At 32.0% G+C, this 19,311-nt stretch overlaps 1 protein-coding gene across 1 annotated transcript in view; it reads right to left on the bottom strand.

Moving 5' to 3' along the window:
* Positions 1 to 19,311, bottom strand: part of Ubr3 (ubiquitin protein ligase E3 component n-recognin 3) — a 230,170-nt gene that overhangs the window by 104,747 nt on the left and 106,112 nt on the right. Inside the window, 6 exon segments of the mRNA XM_047543181.1 lie at positions 497 to 957; positions 2,903 to 3,076; positions 4,384 to 4,488; positions 8,097 to 8,238; positions 16,465 to 16,561; positions 18,640 to 18,781. Coding sequence (XP_047399137.1) covers positions 497 to 957; positions 2,903 to 3,076; positions 4,384 to 4,488; positions 8,097 to 8,238; positions 16,465 to 16,561; positions 18,640 to 18,781 — 1,121 coding nt within the window.

The raw sequence follows: 19,311 nt of genomic DNA, 5'->3' as shown, positions 1-19,311 counted from the left end.
TCCAAAAGCTAGAGGCATAAGTTAAGTGTGTTTAAAAACAATATTTTTTAATAAATGGTAATTATACATTGATAAAGATTATAAAGGACCAAGAGTAATTAAAGCAGTTGGATTTTTATTATTTTGCGTAATATTTAAAAGTCTTCCAATTTTTTTTGTTCTCATTTAACACTGAATTGATAATACTTTCTGACAATACCAAGAGAATTAGTAGATCCTTATAACAATAAAATTATAGCAATTTTTCTGAAGAAGACTCCAAGTTTAAAGTAGTAATTTAATGTTGAGGTCAGAAACACTCATTTTCTCACCCCCAAGTAAGACATCATAGTACGCAAATAAGCGCTATGTTCAATTCCATTTATCTTACGAATGAATCAGTTATTTTTGCTGCTAGAACAATCAGGTAGTGAGTCTCAGATGATCTAAAAGGATAAAAATCAATCAAATCTTCAACTATACCATACATATTTAAAACATTAAAAATAAAAGTTACCTTTCTTCTTTATCCAAGGTTTTCTTCTCTGCTGCAGTAATTTTTTTGGGTGGTACAGGTGGAGTCACTTTTCTACATATCTCTTCAATGATACGTTTGTTCATTCTGCTTTGCAAAGCAGCTTTTAGTAATATTCTTTCTACTGCAGTTATACCATCTCCATGACTGTATTTAGGAATTTCTGGTTGGATTAAAATTTCAATGTCATCCAGCCAAGGAGGATAGTAGGAGTTTTGCTTTCCTGAGAGTTTGTGATGAAGCTTAATTAGCAAAGACAATATGCTTTCTTTAATTTCCAAAATGGCTGTTGTTAATTGGGGAGCTGAACCAGGAGCAGACCATTTACTTGAAGTTTTGGGACGAACCACCTGATTTGCTTCACTGCTACTACGATTGATGATCTCCTGAAATTTCTTTCTACGTTCTGCTACTAAGCTGAAAACTTGAGCTGTACCAGAATTCTACCAGTAGACATGAGAAAAAAAGAAAAATCAAGACAAGTTATTCAGTATCAATCCTAAAAATATATTAATATATTTTTTCAAAGGGAATGCTCAAAAGTTTCATCGAGATTTATTCAATTGATTTACTCATTAAATAAATCTGATCCTTCACTTTTCTTTCTAAAAACAAATTGAGTTCCACTCAATCTACAAACACCAATAAGAAAAAAAGAGACTTATCAACAATAAAATGTCTTTATAAACCTTCTTAGCCTATCAACTAGTGGGGGGAAAAAAACAATCTTAAGCAGTACCAATACCCATGTTAAAGAGAAATCATAAGCTAAATTTCTCCTGCTTAATGGAAAAGAAAATCTGTTCTATTCATCATTTGTAAGGAAAATTATATATGGACTTTACTAACTTCTGGAAGACTGCTACTGTTTCCAGTTAAGAAAATTATAAGTTAATTTAATTTTCCAAGTTAATGACTCTGAACTGGTAATTAATTTCACTTTTAAGGAACTTCAAAAGTTTGAAAATTACTTCTAAAAAATGTTTAAAGTTATTAAATTGAAATGTAAGGAAGAAATATCAAACTGATTTTGTTTCACATTTGAATATCACTGTGACTTGTTATTTGAATAGGTTTTTTTAATTGTGTTTTTCTCAATTACTTATCTTCTAATAGCCTTTCTGCTAAACCCCAAACTGCATTAGGGCTCTTCAAAATCATCTTTTAATTAAGATATGAGTCAGTTTAATGGATTTCATTAGTTTTTTAAAGTGAGCATAGAAAAGATGCTTCAATATTAGTTGAATTTTTGTGAGTCAAATTAGAGTATACACTATTTTTTAACATCCAAGCTGTTTGTTAAAGTACTCTCTGCCAGCATTAGAGGGCAAAAGCTTCCTCTTATAGAGGTTCCAATATTTTAATTAAAATCCTTAATGATACGGCAAAAACATGCTGTCAAAAAAAGTTCTTACAAGTAGAGTCTACTCTGAGAAATACCTGATTTAATGCTGTCTTCTCACGAAAATCTAGGTTAAAGGAACTAACACGGCTCAAATTTAGTTAGTTGGCGTATCATTTCAAGAATTTTTTTCTTTATTCATTTTAAAATTAATTAAGCTACATGCAATAAGAGCTGTTTTTCAAAATGAATCTGACTACACAACATATAGTTTAAGACTTTTATGGGCTTATTTTATCAAAATTAATTAATTTCCATAGAAGTCAAAAAAATTATTTTAAAATGGGCATGCTGCCAGAAACTAAATTTATTTTTATTTAGAAAACAGCTTTTTTTTTTTTTTTTTTTTTTTGTGGTACTGGGGAATCAAACTCAGGGCCTTGTGCTTTCAAGGCAAGCACTCTACCAGCTGAGCTATCTCCCCAGCCCGAAAACAGTCATTTTTAAGATGTTAGTAAGACCCAAATATGCTGCCTATCATTGATTCAAAACACTTCTAACACTAATAAGAAAAATACACTATTAAATGCTCAATATTATTTTTGAGATCAATAATATTGATTTTCTTTAAAATGAAGCCTAAATTACTTTAGTTTTTAAAAAGAGCACACACAAAGAAACTTCAAAAATTTAACCATATTAATCAAATACACACACACACACACACACACACACAAATACTTTCAAAGTGATTTTTTTCTCATTTCCAGTTAAAGCCACATTGCTAGTTAATGCACATATCATACACATCTACCTCTCTTTGAAGAACTTTAGGTCGTCGTGAACTCTGGCAGGTTAAAGGAAAAAGACTGGTGAGACAGAATTTGCTTAGATGTATCAGAGAAAATAAAAGACAATGTAAATTTACCTCTAATTACATTTTTTTCTTTCAATATCATGGGGGTTCTAAACAATATATCCCAACACTTAAACATAAAACTTTTCCTTTCCTTTACTTTTTCCCCCCTTCTTAATTTCACACTTACTTGTAAAGAACCCAAGCTATCAGAACTAGTGCTTGCAGGTGAGTCTCTCTTCACTTCAGGAGCAGTCTCTGGAACTCTCACTCTAACGTAGTTTATAAAGTGTCGCATGTTAGATACTAAATTACTGCCAGGAAACCAACTGTCATGACAACGCTCTGGTCCACCCACTGATGTCTAAAACATAAAACATAAAGAATATGAATGCTTGTCACTTCAGATATAAGGTACAATGAAGATGTAACTAGACCGAATAATTATCCACTGCCTGTCATAGTCCTAAATGCAAAAATTACAAAGTGAATAAATTTAAATAATATAATCAAACTGAAACATGAAATATAATAAATTTCTCAATAATAATAATGGGGTTAAATCTAGTGAAATCAGCAACTATCTCCTGAAGAATATATTTGTCAATCTGGAAACACCTAACATTACAGAATATTTGTCACCATCCATTAGTAATAACTCATAGTACAATTAAATGCTAGCATGAACTACTTATGGAAGAAAGTCAAAAACATTAACCAAAAGTATGGCAGAGTCTTAGAGGAAGCTTAATAACCTTTTAGCACATACAAAAGAATATATGTTGATTCACCTTGGACTAGAAAGTACTATCTAGTTTCCTTTGGGGGAGGAGCTGTTATGCTGTGCTATATTTTTCCTTTTGGGAGGCAGAAGATTTCATATTCTACGTTTGTAAAATTACGTCATTTTATATTTGTACAAATAATTTGTAGTAAGAACTGCTTTTTTAGAAGTAATACTTCTAAAGTCCTATAACAAATTAACAACTTGTATACTTAATCAAGAATTTATTTTAAAATCTTTACAGGAATAATGTGGTTCTCAAAAATAATTATGCTAATAATTTTATTGGGATTAATAATATAAATTTTCTTTAAAATTAACCTTAAATTACTTGTTTTTAAAAAGCACAAAGAATTTTTAATTTAATCATATTAATCAAATATACAAATACTTCAAAGTGGTTTTTTTACCCTTTTCTAGTTAAAGTCATGCTTACCAGTTAATGCAAATTTACATATCTACCTCTCTTTGATGAACTTTAGGCCATCATGAATTCTATTATTCTCAAAAATAATCCTAATCAAATTATTTGAATATCTAGACTGAAGTTCTAACTTAGTGATTGTTTTCCAGCAACCAATGTTCTTACCATAACACCAAAAGTACATTAACCAATTTGCTTAATTTTTATGACATGAATGGTAAATTTCAATTCCAGTAATTCTAAAAGTGTAGTAATTCCATAGGTATCAACAAAAGCACTAAGACAGTATATATTTGAAAAACCAAAGGGTGTTTTCTATAAAAGTAGTTCTTTAGAAGATCTTATTTAAGTATAAGGAATTCATAAATACACTTCATTTATACACTGGCCTAGGAATAATTGCCTAGAGCCAGAGAGGGGCTTATTCCTATCTAAAAATTTTAAAATATAAGAAATTACTTACTTCTTCATCTGATTCATCTTCAGCAGAATTTTCAAGTCCTAATTCAATCAGATATAAAACCATGCAGAGTACATGTTCTGACAGATTTTGATGATCCATCAAAATCTTTAAAAAAGGAAAAAATTACCTCAAAATTGCTTCTTTTCATAGAACATTTCACTTAAAGATCCATAAACATTTTAATACAGATGAAAATGACATAACTAAATACATAAAATCAGACACATAAGTTAAATGACATCTTAGTGAAAAGTCAAGCTAAAACCAAAAACCCATTTCCTCTACAGAATACCTAGTACTTTAAGCACTATCTAGAAACGGCAGTTCACAGATTAAAGGTTAACTCATTAAGTAACCCCCTAAAACCATTAATATAAATATACCAGTATTTAATAAAAAAAATTTTTTTTAAATGATGGTCTCACTATATTGCCTAGGTTGGTCTTGAATTGATGGGCTCCTGCTTCAGTCATCCGAGTAGCTGGGGTTATAGATGACACCACCACGCCTGGCTTAATAAATTAATAATTATTAATAAAATAATTCAACAAGAATACTTAATATCCTAATTTGTTGACAATCTTTTTCAGAAGACTAGGATTTCACATAAATAAATTTGTTAAATAGATAATTGTGTAAATATCAATGTCTTTATCGTAACACCTAGCATATAACCAGGAGCACAATAAATGTTTATGAAACATTAATGTTCTTAGAATTTGTCTTTAAAATTAAAGGTCTGAAGCTCTGAGTATTGTGTGGGGATGTATAAATGCATATATCAATGTGTGATTTATATGCTGAGAGAGATAAAAGGGAGTCAGGCATGCTGGCACATACCTATATCTCAGTGACTTGGGAGGCTGAAGCAGGAGGATCACAAATTCAAGTCCAGCCTCAGCAAGTTTGTGAGAACTTGTCTCAAAAAATTAAAAGGGCTGGTGATGAAGCTCAATGGTAGAGCACCCCTGGAATCAAGCCTCAGTACCACAAAAAAGTAAATAAACAAACAAAGGGAATGAGAGTGGTTACAAAGATGTCCCTGAGAAAAATCTGCTAAGTCTGACCTTTTATATGAATTATACAGTAAAAGCTTTACATATCTTACACAGGATTTCAGGATTATCCATACCAATCAGTCACTTAATGTGACATAAGTGACCACTAATCAGAAGATACCTAAAATACTACAAGAAAAAAATGAGCTGGCAGCTATCATCTTGTCCTAATTACCTATCTGGTCTAACTATGGGAAAGATGAAGAGTTTCTGAAGGGAGTGCAATGTCAGTTGTGGGTGATACAGCAAAGGACAGGTTAAGCAGAGCCTCACAGAAATTGCACAAATGGCTGAAGGGACTAAGAAAGGAGAACTTGGTTACTTAAAACCTAATCTACTTTAACTAAAGAATAGACTTTCATTTGATTGACTTTCTAATACTTACTTGGACTACTGAGAGAGCTTTTTCTTTCATCTCTTGTGTGGTGATGAATGGTGAAGAGTGTAGGCTTTCAAAAGCTTTTAAAAACTGATTTAATAACACAAATTCTGTCCATGACTATCTGATTTGTACCAACGTATTTTGGCCTCGGTTTTCATTTCTAAATATAGAATAATTGTCCAGAAAATAATGTGAGGATTACATGAATTAGCATCTGCCACTTTCTCAGCATAGTACCTAGCAACTGTTGTTCAACAAATAGTAGGTGAATGGTGCCCATGGTATGAGGAGCAGGAATAGAAAAAGGAGGGGACTGAAGGCTGGGAATTAATAAAGATCATCCTTTCTGATCCACTACATTGCAGAGAGGAAACCAAGACACAGGAACATGCCCAGCTAGTGGAAGCAACATGAGAACACAGATGTCAGACTCCCTGGTCACTGCCTATCATTACTATACACTGCCTCCTCTTAATAATAAAACATTACCAGTCAAATGCAAATATATTTCAACTTGAAATTCTGCAGTATTACAGTTTTAACTGAGTAACTTAAAAACTAAGGGGAGAAATTCCTTTACTAGATGCTACAAAAAAAAAAAAAAAAAAAAAAACTAAAAATTGCTCTTCTGGGAATTTTATTTTAATGTGTTCTTTAGTATTAAACATGGTTGGGAATGAAGGTGGTTTACTACCATTGATGTCTAGAAACTTGATTTGACAATGCAATATCAGAGAAAAGTTTTTATTACACTTGTGAAGTCAGGAAAGCTATTATAAATAAATTTAAAAATTTAAAAAGGACAACTAAATCATTGCCTTATTATTTTGTAATAACATTTTACATTAAGCAAATTTTAAAAGTTGAAAAATATAACTCAAAATAACATAAATTACTTGTGGTAAGGTGTAATTAATTATTATTATTGATAACAGTACTCAAGTCTCCATTTGAACCAGTTATTTAACCTCTAAGCCCAATTTTCATACTGAAAAACATGGATAATAACAGAACCGTCACCATAAGAATTTTGGCTAGATTAATGTCTACAAGTACATTTAAAGCACCTGAAAAAAAATCTAGCACCAAGAATACCTTCAAATAATGTATGTTATTTGTAAAATAAATACAAATCACTTTTCAGTAAGAAAAGATATTCTACATTTTTTTTCAAGATGAAAAAGAGCATTTTAAATCATTTTATTGAATAATCCTCTAGGGAAGTAATAAAAATAAGCCTTTCAAGGCATTTATTGACACACTGATTTAAAATCTTAATTAAAGCAGCATAACTTTAAAAAGTAAAATGAAAATTTGACAAGGATGAGGCTGTAAGAGAGGTACAGAAATCTAAGAGAATTACTTGATTGCAAAGTAAACATTAGGAGAAAGACTAACATGTCTGATTAAATTTATACTTTCTTCTTTAAAAATATTTCTGCATAGCAATTGGAAATCTGCATTACAAATATGTGTAGTTTGCTATGAATTTCTTTAAATTTTTAATTTTTCAAATTTTAAATAGGAAGAGCAACAATAGGTTTTCATTTTATTTAATTGCATCACATTTATCATGGTCTACAGTTATTTTATAGATGTTAATAGTTATTTTATCTATAAACTAGGAATAGTTATTTTATCTTTCATCTCTTATTTAAATTAGATCATAAAAATTATATACATAGACACACACTCCAAATGTTACATTTCATATAATTTTTGAGTACATAATTAATGTTAGTAAAATAAATCAATTGTGCCTGAGAAAACACAAGAATAAAACAAATTCTAAATAATAAGAAAACATATTTTGGGTTTTTAAGATGTCTACCAGAAACAACACAGACGTGACATAGGAGGTCCACTCAAATCCCTCTATATCATACTCCTTATCAGAGGTTAAAAAAAAAAAAAAATCACAGAGAAGCCCCAGAAAGTAAGGTCACTAGCCCTTAGCTCTTTCCATAACTTCTATTGTTCCACCACATTCTCCTCTTGTTCTACAAAAGCTATAACCTAACACTTACACCCGAAGCTAAATTATTATACCTCAAGTTAAATACACCACAAAGAATAGTGCAGCTGTTTTGTTATTTTCAACTTGGAATTCATACTTATACAATTATAACATATTCATATACACCTTAAATGTATCAATATGCTTTGCTTTATAAGTACTACTTTTATTTAAATATTACCCTCCAGTATTTTTATTCAAAAATTATAAAAAGAAATTCTAATCTAAGTCTTTCTAATTCAAACTGCTACTGTACCTTGTAGAGCAGAGTGAATAGCACAATGTGTAAAGTTTTACAGTGCAAAAGTCTCATGAGACCTTTATAGCTAGGATGGAGTGATGTCCTTTTCTTATAAGGAGGCCAGGGATTTCCAGGGAATTTTCCACTCTGTTTTAAACTGTAAAAATAAAACCAAAATTAGATTGACGGTCTCAGAATTAAACTGTGGTTTAAATAGTGATTTATCAACATCAATTTCTGTCACATTTTTCTATGTGGTACTACTTTCAATCATAATTGCTTTAAAATGACAAACAAATCTACTCTCGATACAAGGAGCATTACTATTTGCCTTTCTATTAGATAAAAATGAATACAAAGAATTAAGCCAAACACTAGAAGAAAATGTGAATATAAAATGCTAATGGGCACAGTGGCATGTGCCTGTTGTTCTAGCTATTGGGAAAGCTAAGGTAGGAGAATCACTTGAGCCCAGGAGCTTGAGACCAAACCACCTGGGTAACAGCGAGACTCTGTATCCAAGAAAAAAAAAATTCTAACAAAAAGAATAAAAAGCAAAAAACTCAGAGCAAAGAAATTTCCAGTTCTAACAAATGAGCAAAATGGATAACCTGAAGATTCTCCCACTGGCTGGAAGAGCTGCATGAAATATAAAATATATTCTTTTGAGTACATATTTGAGCTCACAAAAAAAAAAAAAAAAAGTGGAACTTCCCAGACACCAGAAAAAAAAGAAGGAATTAATAACAAGCACTACCATTGTGCCAATGGTTTTAAAGTCCTTGACTAGGCAGAGCACAAGGTGCTGAGGCCCAGGGGCAACAAGGAGAGTCCGTGTAGGTAATGAATGATCAGGTCAGAGGAAAGGAAAGGAAATAAAATGCTAATACCTCCAGAGCACTTCCCCTCCACTACCTGTTGCCACGATTACCTGCCTCCAGAGACCTGTTCCTCCTAGCGAGGAGTTAATGAGTAGCCCCTGAGTGACTCTCTTCCTGCCAGGTACCCCTGAGCGGTTTCCTTCCCGCCCTTGGATCACTATACCTTTTAAGTTATGTAGGCAGGATGTGGGGAGGACAGAGCATGAGAACAAAGGAAACCTAAAATGTACAAAAAGGGCAGGACACCCCACTTCCTTGGATACCCTGCTCCGTGGCCCCTTCTCGTCAGAGAAGTCTATCTCTATTCTATTCTTCAAATAAAACTTGCTTTCTACGCTTGTCTGGCGTTTCTCTGGTGTTCAATCTTCAACATCAGGGAAACGGAACATGGCCCTGATTCTCATCATAGGTATCAGTGTTGGGTAGGCACCAAGCTCAGAGATGAAACTGAGATTCCCCCCTAAAGCAGAGACCCTAGGAAGTCTTTAACCTCAATGAGGAGGATAACTCACAAGGAGAAATAGGAAGTTTCTCTTCTTCTTCTGGAATAGAAGAACAATAGGCTCTCCAAGAAGAAAATAATTACTAAACTTGTGTAACAGTGGTCCACTTTATGCTTTGAATATAACCCTTGCTGCTCTGCCACTGCAACTTATTTTTTTTTAAGTAAATGTTTCTTTCTCTTCCTCTCTCCCTGGTCCTTCCTAATCTCTCCCCATCCCTAATCTTAGGGGAAACAAGATTACCTTTCTTCCCCATCCTGGGTACAGTTATCTATCGCTGAGTACCCACCAAAGGACGAAGTAATCCAGACTTTGGTGATGGTACCAGAAGATCTCAGAAATGACTATCTTCCAAATTAACAAGTGAATTACAACTCTAAACAGAACATGTGTAATGTAGCCTTTGAATCACCTCTTTAATAGTCCCCTGTTACTACTGATGGGCAGAATCACAGCCTTTGAGACAGGAGTCCCCTGTGTTTCTCCTTTGCTAGCAAAGCAATAAACCTTTTTTTCTTTTTCTCAAAATCTGTGTCCTCATTATTGGATTGGCAATGGCATCAGGGACAAGGATTGAGCTTTTGGCAATACTTGTATGCACACAACAGCAGACTCAAAATACAAAAGGAAAAATCTGAGGGAATTATACAGAGAAACTGACAAACCCACAACTATTTTAGAGAATATTAACTTCTATCTGAGAGGCCGAGATAAACAAATCTTGTTAAAATTTTTTATATAATCAATAATTTTTTTATATAATCAATAATTTTTTATATAATCAATTTATATAATATAATCAACAAACATGAGGCAAGAACAAATAAATAACATCCACCGATTACATGGATTTAGAACATTTATAATTTTAAGTGCACTTGGAACATTTATAAAAATTTGCTAAATGCCAGGATACACAGTAAAATTCAGCAATGACTAAAAGAATTGATACATGGACCACAATCACTTGTCCAAAGTAAATAAAACTAGAAATCAACTTAAAAAGATAATCCACAACTACAGAAATGTAGACATTTTAAAATACTATGGGTCAGAAATTCAGAGGTTAATAAACTGCAGAAACTTTTAAAAATTAAGAACTCAGTAATGCCAGCTACTCGGGAGGCTAAAGCAGGACAGCACAAGTTCAAGGCCTGCCTCAGCAACTTGGAAAGACCCTGTCTCAAAACAAAAAATAAAAAAGGGGATGAAGAATTGGTTCAGAGGTTAAGTGTCCCTAAATTCAATCCCCAGTAACCAGAAAAAAAGGAAAGTGAAAAAAAAGGATTGAGGATGTACTGCAATGATAGGGATCAATCCCCAATACCAGAGCAGGGAAAACACAGAGAATAATTTTTCAAAAGAATAAAACAGAACCTAACTATATAGAAAATAAGTATGAGATAAAGCCAAAGAAGTGTTTGGAATGAAATTTATAACCTTAGATACAAGGGGGACAAAAAAGAAAGAACAAAACCAAATATTTTTTGTTGGAAAAAACCATAGTAAAAGTGATCTGATAAACTAATCAAGACTAAGAAACAATAAATGTAAATGAGCAATAAGAATAAAAAAGCAGGCAAAATTTTTTAATCATTAAGCATATATTTAAAACAAACTAGCCAAGCATGGTGGAACACGCCTATAATCCCAGTGGCCTGGGGGCTAAGGCAGAAAGATCCCAAGTTCAAAGCTAGCCTCACCAAAAGCAAGGTGTTAGCAAAGTGCTAGCAACTCAGTAAGACCCTGTCTCTAAATAAAATACAAAATAGAGCTGGGGGTGTAGTTCAGTGGTGGAGTGCTCCTTAGTTCAATCCCAGGTACCCAAAGGAAAAAAAGAACTAGATGATTTTTTTGGAAAAACAAAAGAAATAAAATTCTAAATAGGACTATAAGCTTTAAAGAAAATAAATCCGAAGTTTATGGTTACACACACACACACACACACAAAAAAGATATACAAAAGCACAGGTGGTTAAATAGGCAAATTCCATCAGAATGGTACAAAAAGCCCATGTAAATGAGAATATGGTTGGACCACTATCCCACAGCTTATATAAATATTAACTCAAAATGGGTCAAAGGCTTCAACGTAAGCTAAAACTATAAAACTTTTAGAGAAAAACATTGGATTTAAATCTTTGTGACCTTGGATTAAACAACATATATGACATGAAAAGCACTAGCAACAAAAGAAAAAAGTAGCTGGGTACAGCCCCAGCAATTTAGAAGGCTGAGGCAAGAGGATCACAAATTCTAGGCCAGCCTCAGCAACTTAATGAGACCCTGTCTCAAAATAAAAAAAAAAACAGGGCTGGGAATGTGACTCAGTGGGTGAGCCCCTGGGATCAATCCCCAATACCAAATAATAATAATAACAACAACAACAACAAGAGCCACCTTGGTGTTTCAAAGAATACTCTCTCTGAAGTAAGTGGGAAGTCAATCCACAAAATGGTAGGAAATAGCTGCAAATCATACATATCTGGTAAGTACAGTATTCAGAATACATAGAGTGTTCTTAAGTCTCAGTTATAAAAAGACAGTCCAATTTTTAAATGGGCAAAGAAATCAGCAGCAAGTGGTACCTCACTAAGTGTAGATGGAGAGATGGGAAACTAAAATAAGGAGAGTTGGATGAAAATTGCCACTCCACCACTGCAACAGAATTCTGCCTAGAAGACTTGTCTCTGAAGAGGATAAAGCACCAAACACAGGTAGTATGAGGATGGAAGATTAAAATCATAGTATGCATAATTTGATTCAGAGTCCCTAAGGCCTTGTTTCCCATTCAGTTCACAAAATATAGGCAGGCAAATCATTACCTTCTGGGAAATATAAGACACTTTTCTGAGAAATTTGACCAGAACAAGATCTAAAGAGACAACACAAAGGATCCCAAGAAACCTGCATAACTAAATCCCCTAAATTAAAATTCAGCTTCTACAAGTTTCACCAGCTGGTACAGCATTTAATAAGAGGCATCCAGAATTATCAAATATCTGAGGAATGCCTCTCACATGAAAGCTGGAGAGCAAACAATACATAATCTATTTTTGAGGAAAGAAACATTATGTAGCTGGGAGAAAAAAAAATCTTTAAGAACTACCATTAACACACCAGAGAAATCAATTACATTTATGATTCATAAAGTATATACCCAAAAATTAATTTTGCATTTTTTAAAAAACTGCTTTCTATGCAATGCTATAATGGTCATATATAAACATAATTTTCAGAACAATTCTAATACCTCATGATTAAATATTTCAACTATTATATTTCCTTTGGCACAGAGAAGCAGTTTTTAGTTTTTATTTTGTTTCTTTGCTTTAAGTACTAGCTCTTAATTTTTATGCAGCACCTAGATTATTAAAGTGTTAAAACATAAAGGTTATATATTTGTTGAAGTAGCAGGTCATACATCATTCTGACTGCTCTTTCCAAAAACATTAATGGAATAATGCAAATGATATGCTACATGACAGCAAGAAAAAAATTTTAATGACTCAAACCAACACCTAATTATTGACCAGTTACAGACAAAAATGATATATACAAAGTCATACATCATACTTTCAAGCATGGGGCAGTAGCCATTAACCTTCAAGATGAGAAAAGGGAAACAAAAGAAATTACAGAATAAAAAATTTACTTTCCAGTTGAATTTAAAGCAGTCCCTGTATAAAATCACTTTTGTCTTTTGAAAAAGGCCTAGATCATGGTTCTAACACTGCCATTAATGAACATGTTTCATTGAGTTTCTCTGGGCTGCAATGGTCTCATAACGTAAAATATAAAAATGAAGGTATAGTTTTCCATTTGTTGCTTTACTTTGCTGTTGTTTGTTGTCATCTTGCTTATTTGTTGTTGTTGTTGTTGTTGTTTTTAAGAGCTGAACCATTCATTAAAGGTTATATGGTAAGCACTGAGGGAAGCAGGATGAGCCTTCTCTTATTGCCCCATCCCTCTTTCAATGAGAGCCCACAAAACACTTTTATGGAATCTGCTCCAGGTCTTGAAAGGCCTTTCCCAACAATAAGACACCAAGATTCTAAACACATCAATATCACATAAAGCAAATAGTTTGTTTTTCTTTTTTCACTTTAATTCTCAGAACAAAAAGAAAAGAAATTTACTTGTCATGCACTTAACAAATATTCACTACCTACAAAGCGCCTAGCACAGAGTTATAGATTCTAAGGATACAATAATTTAAATTTACCCAACCATTTTAAACTAGTATTCTTCAAAAGTTTTTTCTATATTGTCTTCTTGCAAAGAGACCTAACCCAGTAATGTCAGTTAAGCAACTTTTTGTCTCTTGAAACTCAAAAATGAATAGTCAATAAAAAAATACAACAATATCATATTTTACATTTTTTAAAAATCCAAGTTTTACATGGAAGAAATATATTCCTTCATGGACATATTTAAGTAAGCAAAATGTTATCAGATAAATATAATGATTTTCACATAGAATTTCAAAGGTTAATATAAGAAAATGAGTAAAATCTTTCATAGTCTGCAGTTACAGTACATTTGTCATCTATTATTACTGCTTTCAGTATACATTTCTTAAAAAAAAAAGATGTCCAGACTGCTGAGAAACTATTAAAAAAAAAAAAAATGAACAGGAACTCAAAAGCCTAATTGAGGAACTGAAAAAATTAAGAATCACAAAGAGCAACATAGAAAAAAGGATTAAAAAAAGCTTTGGGGATATAGTCTTATCTGATTATGCAAAGTAGCTATAAATCAAAATATGATATAGATCTTAACAATTAATAACACATTAGAAAGAACAGGATTCCTCCAAACATGGTATGTATCTAAACCACATTTCTCTACATTAGCCCTAATGACATTTAAGGCAAGGTAATTATTGGTTGTGGGGTAGACCTAGACTCTACCAGATGTCAGTAGCAACCCTCAAAGTCTTCAGGAAATGCCAGTGTTTCTTGGGAGACAAAAATTGTCACTAGTTGAAAAACACTACTCTACATGAAAGAAAGAATCTGCTTGGAACTAAATGAAAAGTTTGCTAAGTAAAATATAAAAGATACAACTCTGTTTTCCTTTCAGAGTGTCTGGCATATAATAAACAATAAATAAATAGGTACTGTTAAATAAAATATTCCCTTTAAAACTGTTTACATTAATAATTTAATGACTCCTTCAAAGCGCTCAAGTTTGAGCCCAAACCTGGTCCAAATTTCTTTAGCTACAAAGTAAAAGAAAATATTGTTTGCTGTATGTTTATACTTATGTATTCACTATATATTCAAAATGCCTAACCAACAACAACAACATGAAAAAAAAAGGCAGAGCAACTTAAGAAGTTTATGAAGTCCACTTTAGCCATTTATGAAAACTACATTAGTTATTTAACACAAAAGCATTCTCCTGCTCATTTTTCATTTTTTGATTCATACTATTTAAGTTTATTTCACTTAACAAATAAACCCTGATTGCCTATTATGTGCCAATGCTGAGATATAACGTCCCTCAAAAAGCTAAAAACTTAGTAAAAGCCTATAAGCAGATTATTACCAAACCAAATGAAAAGAACAAAATGAGGTGGCTAAGAAAGCAGAGAAGAGGGCTGTGGGGAGATAGTTCAGTTGGTAGAGTGCTCACCTCGCAAGCACAAGGCCCTGGGTTCAATCCCCAGCACCGCAGGAAAAAAAGAAAAAGGGCAGAGAAAAGAAGGGGCTGGGGTTGTCTTGCCTAGAACGTGTGAGGCACTGGGTTCAATTCTCAGCAACACATAAAAATAAATAAATAAAGGTACATCAACAACAAAAGAAATATTAAAAAAAAAGAAAAGAAAGAGAGAAAAGAGAACCTCAGACTATTTCCCCAAAGGGTTTTTAGAAAAAGGCAGAGACAGATGCTGATGGCTAAGCATAGTTTTGTTTCTGTTTTGTTTTGTTAGGTTTTCCTTATTTTCTTTAGGGGAAAGGGGAGCATGCTAAAATTTCACACTCTACAATTTTCTTCAGATAAGTTGTCTGTGAAACTCAACACATATCTATTACTGTAAATCTTGGAAAAGGAAAAATTTCAATTACATGTAATATCTATAATTATACTTTGATAGTTATCTGGATATTTCCTCAAGATCAAAGACATTTGCATAATTTTAAACTTATTTTTAAAAATATTTAACTTAAGCTTTAAGAAAGCACAGATAAAAGACACTGATGTTCAGCAAGATGATATTAACTATTAAGATTTAAAAAGAGGTGGAAATAATACATTAAAAATAGTCTACAAGCCAGGTACAGTGGCTCACACCTATAATCCCAGAGGCTTAGTGGGGCTGAGACAGGAGGATCAAGAGTTCAAAGTAGGTCTCAACAAAAAAAAGATGCTAAAATAAGAAAATAGGGCTGGGGTTGTGGTTTACTGGTCAAGTACCCCGGAGTTCAATCCCTGGTACCAAAAAAAAAAAAAAAAAGTCTACAATTTATAATAAAGTACAAAATCAAATTCATCAAAAAGATATCCTTCAAAATTTTATTTTCTGCAGTCATCAACATTTCAAACTTTTATTTAAAACTGTATAAAATCAGTTCATTTTGCTTTGTTTTCTCAATTGTCAAGAACGTAGCAATATTTTCACACTTTTCATAGACAACCACCATCATCTCTGAAGTCAGTTTTATTTTCTTAACTTGTGCCTCCTCTACTGGCTCAAAAGTATAACAACATAAAACCACACCTCAAAATCTACTGATCAAAGAGTAACTAAATATGTAATATTTTTATTTAGTAATCATGTTTCATAAATTTCATAGATTAACATCAAATTTTTGATAAAGATCTTAAGAACATAATATCAGTCTGATTGGTTTTTGAAAATCTTAAAATATTTACTCCTCTAAGATTTGAGGGTATACTTTCATGAAAATATAGCATATGGGTTATAATTGAAAGTTTTTCATATAAACACAAAATATTCCATTGTGAAACTAGTCAATTTGGTGAACTTACAATGCTGTATATCTGTCCATTGCAGACTGCACGTCTCTACGGTAAACTGTTCGAAGAATGACCATGACAGGGTCAAACTCCTGATCCCAGACTTCAGCTATTTTTCAAAAAAAGTAGAAACAGAACACTGACTTCTTAGGAATAAAGTCAATTCCTAATGACTTATTACATTTATTAAATAGTTTAAATTTTAAAAATGAAATAGTTCAATTTTATTATATTTGCCTTAATAAGTTTGATGCTCTAATTAGTTTTCTAATTCAAAAATCGCAATTTCAGTATTATGTTCTCTTAAGCTGTACAAATACTAGTGAGCAAAAGTTTTGCAATATAACAATGCCCCACCATAAAAGTTTAGTTCATTTGTTTTGTTGTTTGTAAGGTGCCCATTAGAAAGTAAGAAAGATCTTTAAAAGTATCCAAAGGTATAACTATGAAATCACATTAAAAATTAATGAACTGTTGATTTTCAAGGGTCTTATTTTATATACCTTTTTGGTTTATAAAAAATTTTCTTTCTGTCCCCTTTCTAAAATTAATAATTGTTCTCCTTACCTTCTGCATAATTATGAACCACTATCCCATATGTTTTATGTGTACTACTGGTAAAATATAAGATACTTTTAAATGTTAAGTGCATAAAGATTTTTAATTTAATAATTATGTAATTATTTTTAAAGTGTATATGAAAATTGCAAGCTGCCTATAAAAACCTATAACCTCACTACGAATCATATTTAGGTTGAGGTGAAGTTTAAAAAACAAAATTAACTCATTTAATAAAATAAAAATTTTAGAAATCATTTCCTTGAAAGTATCTCTTTCCTGGTTAAGAATTTTTTTTCTTTCATCCTAACAAAATTCTTAATGTTTGAAAACATGATACAGAGTTTAAACTAAATTCAACTTTCTAATACAAGAACTATTAACTATGGTACCTAATTTGTCTCAAACTCAAATGGGCTTAATAACCATCTTAAGAGTATGTTTAAAAAGTAGTTTTTCTTGGAGCTGGGACTGTAGCTCGGTGGCAGAGCGCTTGCCTAGCACAGGTAAGGCACTGGGTTTAATCCTTAGCACTGCATAAAAATAAACGAATAAAATAAAGGCATCCTATCCATCTACAACTACAAAATTTAAAAAAAAAAAAAAAAGGTAGTTTCTCAGGTTCCTTCTCTGGAGATTCTGATGAGAGCAGATGGGAATGAGGTACAGAAATCTGTGTCTTTAACAATGGCTGCAAGTGAGGCTGGCAGAGGTAATTCACACGTTACACTTTCATAAGCACTGCTCTACACCAGAATGTCACTTTATTCCTAAGTTTAACTAAATGTGTGACACAGGGTTCTTTATAATAAATAAATACTGCTTTTTCTTTAATGAAATGCATTTCAACCAGAAACTCTAGATTTTTCTTGCTTCTTGTGAACTCTCTGAAAAATTTAACGTGATATGGCTTTTCTGCTGCTTCACCAAACATGGTATATACCAGATGAAACTTCAAAATAGTTTGCTTTTTCATTTAGAAAATGAATGTTGAGGAGCACATAACTACTATTCCCTTCAAATTTTTAACTTAAGCAAAAATCTGAAAATTAAAAAAAAAAAAAAAGATTGAATCAAAACTTCACCTGTCTGGCTCTTCTCAAGTATATCATCTGTGAATCTAGGGGGGAAATCTTAGAAAACTAATCACTTAAGGAAAGAGTTTCTATATTTATATAGGTTCAAATTTGCAAATTTCATCAGCATTCTATACAGATTTTGATTTGAACTGTTTCAAACTAAAAACTGGAAGTAAGAAATATTTCAAAATAAAATATAGAAAACATTCAAGATGTTTTTAAATACATATTTTATAATTTCTGGTTCATTTATGGTTATGGTCACTTACAAAAAGAGTTCATATCTAAAATTCCTCTTATAATTTAAGAGTCCTCTAAGAAGCCTAATTATAACATAAAACGAAAGATAAGTAAATAAATGGAAACACATTACTCTTTACCATAAAATACATAAATTTCATAAGAAAGCTGGGAGGAAAAAAACAAAACTGAATAAATAAAAGGTAAACATTTTCTTTCGGTGCATAAAAGAATTCACCTTTAGAGAACTGATAGTTGAAGGAATTTATGTATATAAATATATTTGAGAGAACTTATTATACAAACATACCTTTGGGAGTATACATGCCTTGTTGCATAGAACCTCCAGGTTCAAAAACAGGAGCCTTAAAATCAGCTACAGCTGATAAAACAGATTCGAAGCTGTAACTACCTGGGATAATGCCACTTTTGGGGTTGGGATTTTCTGGAATATGATGTATGTGTCAAGAAAAAAAATCATCAGAAAAAGCCAACTTCATAGCCTTTCCAAAATATCCTGTCATGGTTTCCTAATTAATTTTACTCCAATGGGGAATAACTGGTTGCAATATATGAAATATATAAAATTGGCCACAAGAGGGCTATGTAGCAAACCAATGGTAACTTTTTACTAATTCTGATTTCTTTTTCAATATTTCAAATCTAGGAGCCAACTAGTAAACTGTATGATGAAGTAGTTTCCAGGTATATTTCCTCCCAAATGAATTCATCAAATTTCAGAAAATAGAGGAAAACAATTTAATTGATTCCCATTTTGATCATTTTATAAATACTGTACCTTTCCTTAAAAAAAAATAAAGAATATATTAAACATTAGTCAATACTTTTATGAGCAGAGATTACTTTTCCAAAAACACTAAATTTTCTCAAAGAAAAAAGATGCAAAGCAAGTTAAATCAAAAAAGGAAAGCAGCAAAATACAAAGTTTCTCTTTTTGTTTCACATTAAAGTATATAATTAT

The sequence above is a fragment of the Sciurus carolinensis genome, chromosome 3 (assembly GCF_902686445.1).
Source record: "Sciurus carolinensis chromosome 3, mSciCar1.2, whole genome shotgun sequence".
Classification (NCBI taxonomy): Eukaryota; Metazoa; Chordata; class Mammalia; order Rodentia; family Sciuridae; genus Sciurus; species Sciurus carolinensis.
Note: the sequence above shows the minus strand (reverse complement) of the source record. Positions and strands in the feature narration are given on the sequence as shown.